The sequence below is a fragment of the Arachis ipaensis genome, chromosome B6 (genome assembly GCF_059453495.1).
Source record: "Arachis ipaensis isolate K30076 ecotype BB chromosome B6, ASM5945349v1, whole genome shotgun sequence".
Classification (NCBI taxonomy): domain Eukaryota; kingdom Viridiplantae; phylum Streptophyta; class Magnoliopsida; order Fabales; family Fabaceae; genus Arachis; species Arachis ipaensis.
In genome coordinates, this window is record NC_142441.1 from 147,815,832 (window position 1) to 147,832,659 (window position 16,828).

A 16,828-nucleotide genomic window follows, 5' to 3' on the forward strand; every position below is an offset into this window, starting at 1 on the left:
TTTCACCCAATTTTTACCCGGTATAATCGTGACCCGAAAGTGTATAAATTTTATCGAGTTTAGAATTGGGTTCGGATCTAACAAATAGTCCTAGTATATATTTCGGGTCGGGTCAGGTCTGAGTCACATCAAACCCGGTTTCACCTGACCCATACACACCCTACTCTGTAGTATGTTCTCCATCTGCAAGCCCAAATCTTCTTTTTATTTCTACTTTTAATTTCTGCCGTGGAAAAATATTTATCGTTATCTCCATTTTTTTCATTTTTTACGTGCCCAGTTTTCATAAGTGAACATCATTGGTACTCAATACCCAACAAACTAAAAAATTACTGCAACTAGAATCACCAAAATAAAAAAAAAAATTAAAAAACATCACTGCAACTACTAGTCTACTACTAAAGGGAACCATTTTGGGGTTCATACACTCATCATTATCTATATGTAGAAAATTAATAATAATAATAATAATAATTAGAAATAATTTTAAACAACATTTAATTGAACCTGCATGTATTATATAGAATAATTTATAGTTTTTTTTAGTTATATTAATTTAATAAATCATTTTAAATCAAAATAAAAATTCTATAATAGTAAATCAAATAATAAAATTTAATTTGTTTTATATTTATCTAAATATATAAAAAGACTCAAGTATATAATACTTGCAAAAAAATTGATTCTTCTCTTATAAAATTGTAAATTGTTTATATTATTAAATATTATTCGAACACATTGTTATACACATAGTATAAGCCAAAAAAAAGAGAAATATTTGACTCGTTATTCAGTAAATTAAACCTATTCCTAAGTCTTAATCGTTGTTTACCCCCACAAACTCATTCAGCCTTTCCTAAGTCATCTTCGTCAACAACGTCATTATTTAAAAGGCCTAGCTCATATTTACTTTCATTCAGTGACAAACTGATTTGTGGGTAAATAACAACTGTGTTCAATTAATATTTAATAATATAAATAATTTGTAATTCTATAAGAGAAGAATCATTTTTTATAAGTGTTATATACTTAAGTCTTTTTATATATTCAGATAAATATAAAACAAATCAAATTTTATTATTTGATTTATTATTATAGAATTTTATTTTAATTTAAAATGATTAATTAAATTAATATAACTAAAAAAATTATAAATTATTCTATATAACATATACAGATTCAATTAAATGTTGCTTAAACTTATTTTTAATTATTATTATTATTATTATTATTTCAATATCAATTTTCTACATATGAATGATGATATGATAAGTGTATGAAATCCCAAAATAGTTCGGCATAATAGTAAACTAGTAATAACCTCCTCGCATGGTTAAATTCAACTTTTTGTGCAGCTTTTTTTCAAACTTTACATCCTATCTCCTCCTCTATCATTTGTTATAACCACAAGCTGCCACCACAAATCTATATAGTAGAATTTGTCTAAATCTTTTTGGTAAATAAGTTAATTTTCAGCGAACAAAACTCACTCACATAATGCGCATGTGAAATTAAGCCGTTTTTCTTCGTATTCATTTTTTAATGTTTGTATCTCACGTTTCTTCTCGTCTTCTTCCTCCTCCTCCTCCTCCTCCTTCTTCTTTTTCTCTTTTTTTTTTTGTGTGTTCTCTTCCTTTTTTTTCGCGTTCCTTTTTTTTTTTTGCGTGTTTCATCCTCATCATCCTTATTTTTATTGTTATTATTGTTACTGCATTTTTTTCCTCTTCCTCTTTCTATTTATTTTGTAACATCATGTATTTTTTTTTCTTTGATTGATTTTTTCTTCTTAAGAAGAATTATAAAAAAATAAAATAAGCAAATGAAGAAGAAGCAGAAACTAAAAATGAGGAGGAAGAAGAGGAAGAGTTTTGAATTATACAAAATTTATCAAAATACAAATACATCGAAAAATTTTCAAAACACACTGAAACAAAAATGGAACAGATTCATCACAATAATAATTCAGATTCAGAACCCTACACCAAAATTTTGCTACAAATGTACAAAAATGTTTTCTTTAATGCATTTTCTTCTTTTTCTTTTTTCCTTATTTATTTTTTCTTTTAGTTGAATAAATGTAGGTTCATTCGCTTTCAAGTAATTTTGCAGCATTTTGTATTTCTTCTTCTTCTTCTTTATTTGATTTTTTTTTTGTTTTTATTCTTATTAAGAGAGTAAAATAAGAACTTATCATAATACAAATATGCCGAAAATTTTTCAAAATACACCAAAAGATTTTCAAAATACACCAAAAATTTTTCAAAATACACCAAAACGAGAATGAAATAGATTCATCACAACAATAATTCAGATTCAGAACTCCTACACTAAAAATTTTCTACAACTACATAAAAATATTTTCTTCAATGTATATTTTTTTCTTTTTTTCTTATTTCTTTCTTTTTTTTAATTGAATGAATGTAGGTTCATCCCCTTTCAAGTAATTTTGCAGCATTATATGTTTCTTCTTCTTTATTTGATTTTTTTGTTTTTATTATTGTTAAGAGAGTAAAACAAGAAGAAACTTGAGAAGGTAAAACAAGAAGAAAAAGATGAATAAGAAAAAAAGGATGGTGATGAAAAAGAAGAAGAAGAAGCGACAAAAGATGAGGATGATGAAGAGGAAGAGTTTTGAATTATGCAAAAATTATCAAAATAAAAATATACTTAAATTTCTTAACAATAACACATAAATTTCTTAATTTTTACACCGAAATTTTGCTACAAATACACATAAGTATTTTCTTTAATGATTACGACACACAAACTGAGTTTAAAAGTATCACACAAAAATGACTGAATTATCAACAAAAACACATCCAAATTAATTTTGGATCAGGCAACGGCATTAATATGACAGAAATTCTACGATAACAATAATAATGACAATATGTGTAAGAAGAAGACCACGATGACTATAATAATGATGATCATGATGACGAAGATGGTGAAGAAGAAGGGAGAAAAAAAATCTAATGAAAAAAGAAGGAGGAGGAGGAGGAGGAGATAGAGAAGGAGGTGATGTTGGTGACGACGATAACGAAACAGAAAAATAATAAAAAAGAAGGAGAAGAAGAAGAAGAAGAAGACGAAGTATCAGGAGTGACGAAGAAGAAGAATAACATGTGCAGACAGGGACACAAAAAATAACCTGTGCGCGTGAATGTAAATGACTTATTGGACTTGTTTGGTTAATTAATTTGTATATATAGATTTATTCTAAAACAAACCTATAGTAGAAATAAGCCGTTAAGAACAACTAAGGTAATTCACATAAATTTGAGATCCATTGGGATATCCGTAAAAATTTTGCTTCCATTTCTATTCCTGTCAAAAAAAATTTTTTTATATACATATCCTTGTTCAGAATAGTCCGGCAGAGATCCCATACAGGGGCGGAACTAGATGAAATATTAGAAGGGGTCAAAAATATTTTACACAATGAAATAAGAATAAAATAAAATTTTAAAGAAGGGGCTAAACTAAAATTTACATATAATTTACATGTAAAAAATTAAAATTAGGGGCCATTACCCCCTTTTTATGTATGTAGCCTCGCTCCTGCCCATACCTTAAAGATTCTTATCATTTCTAAAGTTAAATAATAAAGTATTTATATAATTTAATTAAAATTTTATATTATATAATTTTTTTATTTTAAAATAATTTATTTTAAAATAAATATTACGTAACAATTATTAAATTTAATTTTTGGTTGTAAAAAAGTTTATAAAGTTATATATATTTGGTTAAATCACAAAAATACATTCGAATTATTTTGCTACCCACAAAAATAATTTCAAATTTTGTTATTAATAAAAATATTTTTAAATAATAAAAAAAATATGTAAAAAATACTCTACTAACAAAAAATTGTGACTTGACTCACTTACTCATATTAAAATCTCACTTGCTACATAAAAAAATTTATTCTACACATCATCATTTCTCATTAACATAAAATGTTTCAATTTATAAGTTTATAATTTTGTCACATTTTCAAATAATTTAAAATATTTTTATCAATAATAAATTTAAAAGCATTTTTATCAATACAAAGATAATTAGAATATATTTTTAGTGGTTTACTTTGTATATTAATTATATATAGATCGATATAATTTAACATAATTTATTTTAAATTAATTTAAAATCAGATTCGATTTTTCAAAATAAATCTAATAAAAATATTAAAGCCAAATTTGGATTTAATTAAAGATGCCTGCTACACATACAAATCTTTTTGGCTTACAAGTCTTACAAGTTGGCACAAGTTCAATAACACACACGTATTACACTCCCACATTCAAGAGTAAATAAACGCACGTTATTCAACCACTTCCTATTTCCAAAGCGCGCTACTCACCATGCATTATGAACGACTCTTCTTCTTCCTCCATGAAAACGATTTTTTGGCAAATTTGAAGATAATGGAACTTCAGAAATACACTCAAACGATTACAGAAATATACCCAAAGGATTACAGAAATACACCCAAACAGTTACAGGAATTCACCCAAACGATTATAGAAATACACCAAAAGGATTACAAAACTACACCTAAAGGATTTAAGAAATACATCCAAAATTCGGTGAAGTACACCTTATGCATAATTCAGAACTCTTTCTCTTTCTCCTCCTCATCTTCTGCTGCTTCTTCTTCAAAAACGATTTCAGAGCTTGATGTCAAAAAACAATAGAAATCGAGAATAACGAAGAAAGAAAATAGAGAGAAAAGCACGTAAATGAAGAAGAAGAGGAAGAGGAAGAAGAACGTGCAGCAAGAAGAAGAAGAAAGAGAAAGAGAAGGTAAGAAACGAAAGAAAAGAAGAAGAAGAGGAAGAGGAAGAAGAAGAAGAAGAAGAAGAAGAAGAAGAAGGCAAGACGAAAGAAAAGAAGAAGAAGAGGAGGAAGAGGAAGAAGAACAGTTCGAAACGCGTTAATATGAATGACTTGTATAAAAAAACGCTTGTATGTAAAAAATTATTCTTAATTAAATATATAAAAAAATCTAAAAAGTCAGCATATTTATTAAAATTTGGTCAACACTTAATCAATAAAAGAAAAATGAATAATTCTATCCTATTAAATAAAATTTTATACTATTAAAAATATTAATAATAACTAACATAACTACAAAAACAAAACCTGTTAGCCCTAATATTCTTGTGAACATATTTGGGGTTGCTTTAAAAAAATGAGAAAACCTGTTAGCCCTAATATTCTTGTGAACATATTTGGGGTTGCTTTAAAAAAATGAGAAAATCCAGAGAGTTAGTATTTTTGTTAAAATCTGGTCAGTACTTAATCATCAAAAAAAAATAATTAATCCTACACCATTAAATATCATCTCACAGTATTAACTGGTCTCCTAACACTACTTTCAAAAAATTGTACGATTGTACAGTAAAGTAAGTTAACCGTAGTGGCAGAGCCTGTCTTCTCCAGAGAGATCTCCGTTTGCCGATAAACTAAAACGACTAAATCACCTTCAACAAATCTAACAACAAAACGACACCGTATCAAGGCCCCAGATCCTAATCTCTCTCTCTCTCTCTCTCGCAATGGTGAAGTCGCTTGAGCATCCATGGATCCTCAACGCACTGCCTCTTTTAGTCGTTATTCTCATCGCAGCTCACGTCTTCGCCTTGGTACTAATTCTATCCTCTCTTTTTTTCTTGTCAATTTATCTCTGGAACATTCATTTTCTTTATTTACAGGAACAAACCCTAGTGATGTTGTTTTTGGCTTATTTGCTCTCGTGACCCCCTTAGGTATATTGGATTTACAGATTGGCCACTGAGAATAAGCCCCGCCCCATACAGCAGCAGCAGCAGCAGCAGCTGCAGCAGCAACTCGGCGACATCCAGAGACGAAAGGCTCACTGAGAATCAACAAAACCTTGCTTGCATTTGCCACCATTCTGCAATTTCGAACTTCTCAAGGCCTGATTTGTAAAGTATGTTTGTGTACGCTTGTTCTTTTTTTTCTTTTTAAATATTTTTATATCTTTTACTTACATAGTTCGTGTGATGTTATGTATGGGGTATTATTACACTGCACTTACACCCCTGAGTCCTAATTAATTGCTGATTTATAGTTGCAAAATTTCGAAATAGTTAAAAGTTTCAAAAAATGACCAGCTCATGTGAGAAAGGGACTGAGTTGTTAATTTGTTATCCTTTCTGTAATTTTTGTCTTTTTTTGCACTTAAAGAAGATTGTATGGAATAGTTAAAAGTGTGTTGATAATTTGTGTTAAATATAGAATTAAACTAGAAACTATTCTTTCAATATATCGTTGTAATTCAACAGGAATTTCTGCCAATATTGTCAATTCGAGAATACGATCATATTGTTAACTCGAAAATAAACTACAGCACTAGAAACCAGAGTTGATGTTATTGTTAAAAGTTGTAGCATCACAGTGGTGTAACACTGTAACATGATTCAAATTGTATCTGGCTAACTGCTTAAACAACAATAGAAGCCTTTTGCCTCTGAGAGGAGCAAGCAATTATCATGCATCAAATGATGCCTACTTGTGTTTCGAATTGAAACCATGCTTTCTAGAAGGCAATTTGATCTAGATTTTTGTTTCAACAGTTCCGTTTTGTTCATTTATATTTGAAAGAGATCATTGACCAAGTGTAGATGTTCTGTTTCCAGTATGCTATTATGAACAAGGTTTCATTTCATATGTTTTATGTGTTGTTCTGATTTGTTTTTTCTCTTCATTTTGCACTGCATTCATGTTTGTGTTGCAGATGGTAATAACTAACATGTCATGATTAACATTTGTTTTGAATTTTAAGCAGTTTAACTTAAAGCATCAGTCAATGTTGCTTCCTTCCACACAATCACCAAGCAAGTATAGTTTTCTTTTGTGTCAATTTTATCAAAATCAAATCATAGCATGAAATTCCCTTGATTTTTTGTGATTTGTTATCAAAGGATGTACCAAAGAATGACAATGCCATATAGGAATAAAGGGCTACGGTAGATGTTTCAGATTAGGAAATGATGGAAGTTTGCAGTGGCACTCTTGCATGGTGTAAGGTAGCTTGATCATTTAGCTTAACAAATATGTCACAAGAATATGATAGAGCTATGAGAATGAGATCTTTATTTGTACTAAAGTGTTAAAATGAAGGTGTAATATAGCCTAAATAGTTAGTTGCAGTGATGTGCATGTTGTTGTACTAAGTTTCATCTGAAAGGCTTTAAATACAGGTGTTTGATGAATTGAATGTCTGTAGTGAAACATTCTTTATAACATTCGTTCACAACCAACATCCTGGGAATTTAGTTTCGATATATGATTCTCACAACAAAATTTTGTTGTCTTAGTTTTCATTTTTTCTTGCATTGACAGCATTTATCATTGTTGCATTTTAAAATTTTAGGCTTGGGCAGCAAGCTCTAGGTGCCCTAATTCTAGATTATAGATATTTGCATGACATTTTTTTGTCATTCACTTAATTATAAAGTTGAGTATCTTGCTTGTTGCATTTGCTGTGGTTAGATTAGATGTGATATTCATTGCCTCATTGAAGTTTAAAATGTGTTTAGCGGATGTATATTTTATAATAAAAATTTGGAACAAGTTAGAGATAACATCTCATTATGTAATCCAGGAGGGTGTATACTATGCAATGTAATTGTTCTCGTTTCCCTTATTCTCTTCGTTAGTTATTAATAATTTAATATTGGTTGGGTTTAATTGAATTGGTATCAATCTTTCCAAGTACGATTTTTTTGTTAAAATATTGTAAATCGTGAAAAAAATAGTTTTGGGAAAATATATTAGATCAATGTGAATCATACTCATACTACTAGGTGTGTAGTGAACTTTGAGTAATGATAGTTTAGTTAATAAAATATATTTTGCCATAAGAGAGAGAGTTTATTAGCTTAGTCTCCCAGGATTAGAAAAATCCAAAATACTATTTTGATCTCCAAAATTTGCCTGAAAAATCAAAATCATCCTCATCCATATTTTATTATAAAAAAGTCCCAAATGTTCCACACAATTTTTAAAAGCGTCGTTAATTTTTGGACTATTTTAAAATCGTCTTTCCGACGTTTCATAATCATCTTTTCTACGTTGTGTTGTTCCACGTGTGTTTTGTTAAAAATAAGTCTTCTTATCTGTTGCTATTATGATTATGAGTAGTTATGGAAAATAAACAAAGGAAAAGAACCCTAACAAGAAGGCTTTTCTGTAATGACGATATGCTTAGCTGTTCCTTTGTCTCAGTTTGATTCGATGGCAGTGAGGGCAACTAAGATTTGGTTTGGCAAAATTTTTTTAAGAGGTGTTTGTACTTTTTAAATGTTTAAGTTCCTTATTTTATGTTTGGTAAATCAAAAATATTATGTACTTGTACTTGTAGTTTTTAAAAAATTAGGGTATTTTTGAACGCACTGAGGATATAACTTTTCAAAATTGGATTGTGTTTTTCAAAATTTAAAAGTCTAATATAACCTCATATATTAACTAATTTTTAAATTTAATACTTAGATTTATATCTATTATAGTATTTTTAAATTTTAAAAGCTATTTTATCAAACAGCTTATGTTTATTAAAAGCTATTTTTAATTTGATTTATCATTTATCAAATATAAATACTACAACTTTTAAAAAGCCATCTTTTAAAAGTTAATTTTTATAAGCTACTTTTGAAAAGTAAAAGCTTTACACTAAACTTAATATTATGGAGCACAAAATAGATTGTGAGTTGTCGATTTTAGACATTTAATTGAGTAAGCCAAATCAAATCAAACATAATACTCCACTTTTCATATTCATTCCATATATTTTTTTTATTTATAATAGGATTGCCCGGCATCCAAATACTCCAATTTTTCATTAAAATAATCAAATTTTAGTTTTTTGCATTTACATTGGATTATTTTAATACAATTATGACAAATATGTGAATAATCAAATTTATTTATATAATTATCAAAATTTTCCCACAAATTAAAACTTTTTTCACACTTATAATTGAACATCAATTTTAAGTAATTAAGTTGAAACCCATTTCACTATCATATTAATACATAATTAAGACCGCGAAAGATATAGAACAGTTTGAAATAATTAAGTTTTCTCTATATATATCTGTACTTAAACATTTTCTATAAATATGTTTACGGAATATATTCAAGTTGCAATACCTTATTCTTTTAAGAATAAAGTTATCTATGCATTAAAATTAGTCATTAATATAAAATATAAATTAAAATATAAAATATATATTAAAAATGAGTTAAATAATATATATATTTATATATAAATATATAATGACTGATTTTAGTGTATAAGTAGTATTTTTGTATTTTTATAATCTTTTCATTGCCAAATTTCATGCACATATTTTTCCGAAAATGATACTTCTAAAAAAAATATCACAGGTGGATTGCTTCAAGTTATGAAGAGTACAAGATAACTATTCTTATTTGGTTTTTTAAAAAAGAACAAGAGTTAGCGTGATTTTTTCTCTAGACAATTTTAGTGAGTGAAATACTTTCAAAGAGCCATCAGTAATAAAGGTCATTTTAGTAAGAGTATGTTACAGTAATTAGGATGATTATAGTATTTTAAAAAATATTATTAAAATTAAAGTAATATTATTTTATAATTAAACAATGCTTTTTAAAAAGTGTTATTTAAAAAAATATTACTACACTATAAAAAAATATAATTTTAGTTTCAATAATACTTGCATAATCATTATAATTATTATAAGAATAAAGCTTTATATTTAAACAAAATACTTAATCAAGTCTAACCAAGTTGTTATAACAACTTTTCAAATCAGACGCTCCATCTCCTTCTCCTCCTCCTTCTCCTCCTCCTCCTCCTCCTCCTCCTCTTTTTCGTTATCGTCATCATCAATAATATCAACATTTTGCGAATATCTTTATTAGTTCTGATTTTCTCTGCTATCATCATTAAGTAATTTCGGTTCATTTCTTAATTTATTTCGATTTATTTGTGTGTTAATTGAAATTCACTTGAAGCTGCTAATAAGTATTGACCAAATTTTTTATTCTTTAAATAATTTTGATGTATTTTTGTTAATAATTGAATTTTTTTTTAGCAAAAAAGAATGAAATTATTTATTATCACTTTATTCAATTGTATTAGATTTCATTCCATTCTATTCAATTTGTCTTGAAAACCATTCCAACTATTGGGACAAATTATTCATCGACAACACACCTGGACTGTAAATGAACCAAAAATATTATTAAAATGAAACCATTGTATAATACCAAATGAACCGAACATTTGTCCATTATATAAATTCGAATTCGGAAACACCTGCGTCTGGAATGAACCGAAAATATTATCAAAGCGAAACCAATGTATAATACTATATGAACTGAACATTGTCCATTATATAAATTCAAATTCAATTCAAAATGTTGGTGTTGTTGATGATTACGATAACGAAAGAGAAGAAGAAGAAGAAGAATTTACTCAAAACTTCTCATCATGTTCTTTCTTGTCTTGTTCATCTAATCAAATAAAGAAGAAGAAACACATAATGCACAAAATCACTTGATGGATTTGGATGTGTTTTTGTTCATGATTCAATTCTGTCTATACTTGTTTTGAAACGAATTTACATTCTGAATTTAATTTTCGGTTCATTTTGAATATAATTTCGGTTCATTTCTGTTCTGCATAATTCAAAATTCTTCCTCTTCATCTTCTATTGCTTCTTCGTTAGGGAGAGAAGGAGGAAAAGAAAAAAAATATAGCAGCAAAAACAACAAAAGGATGACGATAAGGAGAAAACACGTGAAGAAGAATGAATGCGAAAAAGGATGAGGAGGAGGAAGAGGAACGCGAAGAAAAAGACGACGAAAAAGAAGAAAACGCTCCGTGCGTAAACGAGCGTGAAAAGAAGCTCAATGAAAAAGATGCGCGTATAATTACTCTCTTTTAGTGAGAGTGATTTTTATTGGTATTGAACCTACTTAGATAAACTTAAATAAAAAAATACTTAAATGTATAACAATCTTATATTATAATATAATCATATTAGAAATCACTAGTAATAATACCAAATTTAAGTCTTATATGTTATATCAGTAACTTTTATTTATATATTTATTTCTAATTCTTAAAGCGTAGTATTTCCATAAACGAACAAATTAGCATTTCTTTTCTTTTATGTCAAGAAATAAACATTTCTTACTCGTTAAAATATGTACTATACCAACTTGTACATGTATATGATTACATATATAAAGACTGGGAAAGGAGAAAAGCGCTAACTACTAAGCCAGGGTGTTTTATGCCTTCGGTAGCTGGCTCGTATTCAAAAATCAAAAGGGTCTCCCTCGTAAATTCAAAAAATTTCAGGGCGCCATTTCAATTATTTAATTTTACATTTCAACCCTTCCGCACTCTCCGTATAAAAGCACGTTCCGTTTCAGTGCTGCACAGTGTTGCGCATCACAGAACAGATTCAATCATAATAATCAGTTATTATGTGCCAAAAGAGGAACATTCGCCGGAGCTCCGGCAACACGACCACCAACAGCGGCAGAACACCGGAATGGATCTCCGAATCAATCAACGGAGGATCACTCCGCCACGTGGACCTCCACACTGGATCCAACGGCTGGGCCTCACCTCCCGGCGACGTCTTCTCCCTCCGCTCCGTCAACTACTTCACAAAACAACAAAAATCCCCCGCCGGTGACTACCTCCTCTCGCCGGCCGGCATGGACTGGCTCAAATCCACCACAAGAATCGACAACGTCCTCTCACGCTCTGACAATCGCGTGTCGCACGCGCTCAGAAAATCACAAACCTTAGGTCGCTCCCTCAAGAGCTTCGTTTTCGCGGTGAACCTTCAAATTCCCTACGGTAAGGACCACCACAGTGCCGTGTTCTACTTCGCAACGGAAGAACCGATTCGGTCCGGTTCGTTATTGGACCGATTCGTTAACGGAGATGACCGGTTCAGGAACGAGCGGTTTAAGCTTGTGAACCGTATCGTGAAGGGACCGTGGATCGTTAGAAAAGCCGTTGGAAACCACAGCGCGTGTTTGTTAGGGAAAGCGGTTACGTGTAACTACCACAGAGGGAGTAACTACTTGGAAGTCGACGTTGATATTGGGAGCAGTGCGATTGCGAACGCGATTTTGAGAATCGCGTTGGGGTGCGTGACGAGCGTTACGATCGATATGGGTTTTGTTGTGGAGGCGCAGGAGGAGGAGGAGCTGCCGGAGAGGTTGATTGGCGCTGTTAGGGTTTGCCAGATGGAATTGGGGGCTGCGACGGTAGTGGAGTCGGTACACTCACCGTCGATGGCTGCGGTGGCGCGTGGGAATGGGTTAGCCAAGGTGAATCACCATAAGTCTGCAGATGAGATCGTTGGAGTGAATGGATAAATTTAGTTATAAAAATTAGTTCTCTTTTCTTTTTCGTTTTTGGATATATTTTTAGTCAATAAGAATATAAGATAATTTTTTCTCTGGATTTTAATTTATTATTACTGATTTTTCAATTGTAATTGAAAAAATAATATAAACCAAAACTTTTGCATTGGCTTATTATATTTTTGTTTATTATAGTAATCATTATTAACTAATGCAAAATTTTAAACCTGATAAGCGAATTGATATGATAATTTGTTTTTTTTTTCAGTATTAAATATAAAAAGAGTAAACACCTAAAATTGGTTGTCAAAGAATTTTTATTATTACAGAAGCTTTTAAAGACTAATTGACAATTGTGTTTGTATTTTCTTTTTCAATTGTTTTTCAATCTTATCTTTTGACCTTTGGGTATCTGGAGGTACCACTTTGATGCTAAAAACGGGTTTGTCTTTTTATTAACCCTTTATATTAAAATGTATAATAAAAATGTAGATATAAAAATGGGATGAGTAATATATTTTAATATTATAATTTTTAGTATTTTTTAAAATTATAAGAGGTACATAAATTGGATCTTTTTATTTGTGTATTTCAATTTTTTTTATTTTTTAAATACAAATTAAAAAATTTAAATTTGTGTATTCTAAATTTTTTTAATATTTTAAACACAAATCATTACACCTGCGCTAAACATTTATACACTGTATAACTTCATCTTATACTATTCTCTCTTTCATATCTAAATTAAAAAATGTAAAAATGTATCAAATAAAAATTACAAGCCTTAGATAAACAGAGCTCATCGAATTTCCCACCCCAATTGTTGCTTAAGAAAAATCAAGTGTACCAATTAAATCATCCTCGGACTTTATTGGTCGGTAAAGTCTGAGATGGTAGCGGAAGAAGATTAATATAATATGAGATATTTATAAGTTAGCATCTTTCTGTGATGCTTAGCTTGGAATCTCAGGTAACATATTAGACCTTTCTTAGGGTGTGTTTGGACCATCTTAAAAATAGAATTCTTACGAATTATTTTTTTTAAGTTTAGAATACAATAAAAATATAATTTTTAATTTTTAAAAGAATTTTAATTTTCATATTAATATTTAAACTAAATCAAATCAAAAGAGGTTTAATTTGTAATTTTATTCTTATTAAAAATTAAAATATCAAAATTATTTTTGATAAACAAATAAAAGAAGACAAATAAAAAAATAACAAGGATAAAATAGTAAAGAACATAAAATTTATTTCATTCATACAATCAATTATTCTAAATTATGAATTTAAATTTAAAATAGATTTAAAATTTATTTTTTTACAGAAATAATTTTTTTTTCACCTTAATCTTTTTCAAACACACTCTTAGAATAAGGGTAGAGAACACTTATTTTATTTATTTTTAATTTTTGGTAAATATGATAGGAATAAGGGTTAGTTTAGCTAAATTTTTTAAATATTTTTTTTTTGAAAAAAAAAGTTTAAAATATAAGAATTTTTATTAATAACAACTTTTAAATAAGTTATTTTGTATTTGGAAAGTTATTATAGAAGTCCTTGTTTTAAAGCTGTGCATTAAATAGGAGTGATAAAATAGCTTTTGAAAATAGGAGAAGTCACATTTTTTAATTTCTTCAAAAGCTCTTAAATAACTTTTCGAAAAATTAAAAATTTATCTAAAAAATTGTACCAAATACTATTAATATAACTTTTTATAAGTCAAAAACTAAAAAAAAATAGCTTTTGGAGTTTCCAAACGCACCCTAAGATGCTCTGATACTACAGGGGTGGATCTCCAGTACTTCAGGATGACAACGAGACAATGCATCGTTTGCTTATCCCAATCACTCTTTCCAACTATTATAACGAGTGAGATCAAAGGGTCCGAGCAAAACTTAGCATTATAACATTGAGTCCCTTTTTCACTATGAGAAATTTTCGTGGATCTGATCCATGCCATTTTCTGATGAGCAGGATCCTCTTAAAGAGGCAAGCTCAGAGCATACTTTTATGGCACTGGATTGAGGAAGAAGGAAATAACACTAGCTAAGCTTTCAGAGAGAGAAAGAGAATTCAGAACATTTTGAGAGATAGGAAAAGTGGATATATTACAATGTTTCTTGAGATCTGATTACAACTGGGGTGAGCACCTCCTTATATAGAGGTCTCTAGATAGACGTGAAATTTAAACAAACCTATCATACATTGCCAACTGGAGGATAAGGATAAGCCTTATCTTTTTTGGCGTTTTCTAAGCATGTGACTAAGGTCACTTTATTTCAGCACACTCATAATTATACATAGTAGGAACAACAGTGTCCTAATAAAGAGACGGTTTGAAATAGTCTTCTAGAAGGGTCCCATCACCATCTGAGAAGGATGAGTCAGAAGCTAAATTGACAGCTCTGAAATCTGTATCCGGGTCTTGTAGGTAGAGAAACGGATCTTCAGTGTATCCTTCATTTGGATCTTGGGCATCTTGCAGGTATGGGTCATATGGGTCTGATTTTGGGCCTTCAGCATCATCGGGTATTCCTGCATCAATTCTAGTTGGGCTTGGTGGTAAGGCATACACTCTTCCACCTGGATCTTCAGAATTCAGATCTTCTTCAGAATTTCTGCTTGGAACCTGTGTGGACGTACTGGGCTGGTCTCTTGGAGTATAAAAGGAGTATTGTCCAAATTGGTTGATTATCCCTGAAGTTATAAATCTGGACTGAAACTCTTGGAGAGTTATCGGTGGAACATCTGATTGAAATGGGAGTCCTTCAACTACATCTTTTTCTCCATATAGTCCAGGCTGCCAAAGTTGAGAAAGGTATTTGGCCAAGGCATTTAGGACTGTCTTTTCATCTGTGGGCCATATGGTAGAATATCCAACAATATCGACCCTGTTCATGGTATGTGCATTCACAGTATGTGCTTTACATCTAGTAAAATAATCTCTCTGTAGGGTGACAAAAAAACAGAATTTCCGCTTTGTCTTGGAGGGTTTATCCCATAATTGGTGCTGCTCAATCATGTTATATAACATTCCCCTCCATGCCCCAAGTGGTGCATACATAGCAAATAACCTGACTAGATGAGACTGGGCTTCAGTGCGGTTACACATAATGTGATATACAGGGAAGAGTGGTATTATGATATAGGGAAGACAGAGCCCAGATATACCACATCATTTCCTCTGGTATAGGTCCTTGGATTATTGGTATAGTGCAAAAAGGGGTATCCACGTCAAAGTACTTCGGATTTGGATGTATTTGGGTTATGGTAAGGAGCTGGTGTAGCCAGTAGAACAAAGTTTGCCTGGCTAGACAGACTATTTGAAATACTGTCTGGGGTCTTGCTTTGAAGGGAAAAGGACCAATTTTTTTTTGTATGGGTTATTGTGAAGTGGACAATCAGGAAATGGAATGGTGTATGAAGGGTTGTAGGTGCTCATGGTGCAAATGTAATGGATTGGTTTGGGGAGTGATTCTACTGGTTTGGGGGGTGGTTCTTTGGTTGGCCTGGATAGGAAATCTGCAAGTGTGTTTTGGTGTCCTTTAATGTGTCTTACCTCGAATTTATAGCGAGAGAACCAGTCCTTCCATCTTAGCAATTGAGAGTCTGGCAGGATTTTTTTCTTGATTTCCAACATTGATGGGAAAGAGGTGTTATCCATTTCCACAGTGAAATGATAAGAACTGAGGTGGAAATTGAATTTTTCTATCCCTCTTTTGACAGCAAGAATCTCTTTGTAAGTGGCATGGTAGTGTCTTTCAGATTCTTTGAATTTTCCGCTAGCATGCGCACAGTAGTGTCTCGTCCCATCAATCTCTTCAAGTAGCACAGCTCCCCAGAATTCATCACTAGCATCTGTCTGTAATATTCTTTTTCCTGTGCTGGGAATCTTTAAAGGAGGGGGGTCATGTGCTATCTTCTTCAGGATTTTGATAGCTGTAGTTTGCTCTGGTCCCCATGGTGGGGGGCTTCTTTTTCAAGAGCTTTGACAGCTGGCTGGTGTGTTTAGTCACATCTGGGATAAAGTCTCTGATGTAGTTGACGATTCCCAAGAATTGTTGGACTTGTTTGACTGTCATGTTCTCATCTGGGAAGTTGAGCAACTCTTTGGCAATATGTTCTCCTGGTTGGAAAAATCCATCCTCGAAAACCATCCCAAGGAATTCAATTTTTGTCCTAGCAATAGAACTCTTTTTTGAAGATAGCATGATTCCTTGATCTTTGATGATTTGAGTAAATTGGGCCAGGAGTGCTTTGTGGGCTTCACTGTCTTTTGAGAACAGTAAGATATCATCAATGTAGATGAGCGTGGAGTGTAATATGGGCTCAAAGATTTTGGTCATTGCCTTTTGGAAAAGAGATGGGGCTACTTTGAGTCCAAATGACATTACTGTCCATTGGTATTGGGCTTCAG

At 30.8% G+C, this 16,828-nt stretch overlaps 1 protein-coding gene and 1 long non-coding RNA gene across 2 annotated transcripts; both read left to right on the forward strand.

The window, feature by feature from the left end:
* Window positions 1–5,273: 5,273 nt before the first annotated feature.
* LOC107648529 (uncharacterized) lies at window positions 5,274–6,282 on the forward strand. Its single transcript, XR_002349474.2, has 2 exons — window positions 5,274–5,651; window positions 5,775–6,282. It is a non-coding gene; the product is annotated as an uncharacterized LOC107648529 (long non-coding RNA).
* A 5,017-nt stretch (window positions 6,283–11,299) lies between these two features.
* On the forward strand, window positions 11,300–12,585 carry LOC107648530 (protein ENHANCED DISEASE RESISTANCE 2-like). The gene has a single exon (XM_016352355.3). The coding sequence runs from the start codon at window positions 11,512–11,514 to the stop codon at window positions 12,418–12,420; it is 909 nt and encodes a 302-aa protein (XP_016207841.1). The 5' UTR covers window positions 11,300–11,511; the 3' UTR covers window positions 12,421–12,585.
* The last annotated feature ends 4,243 nt before the right edge of the window (window positions 12,586–16,828 follow it).

Excerpts from the sequence above, each read along its gene's own strand:
- LOC107648530 (XM_016352355.3), top strand. The coding sequence starts at position 11,512 with ATGTGCCAAAAGAGGAACATTCGCCGGAGCTCCGGCAACACGACCACC.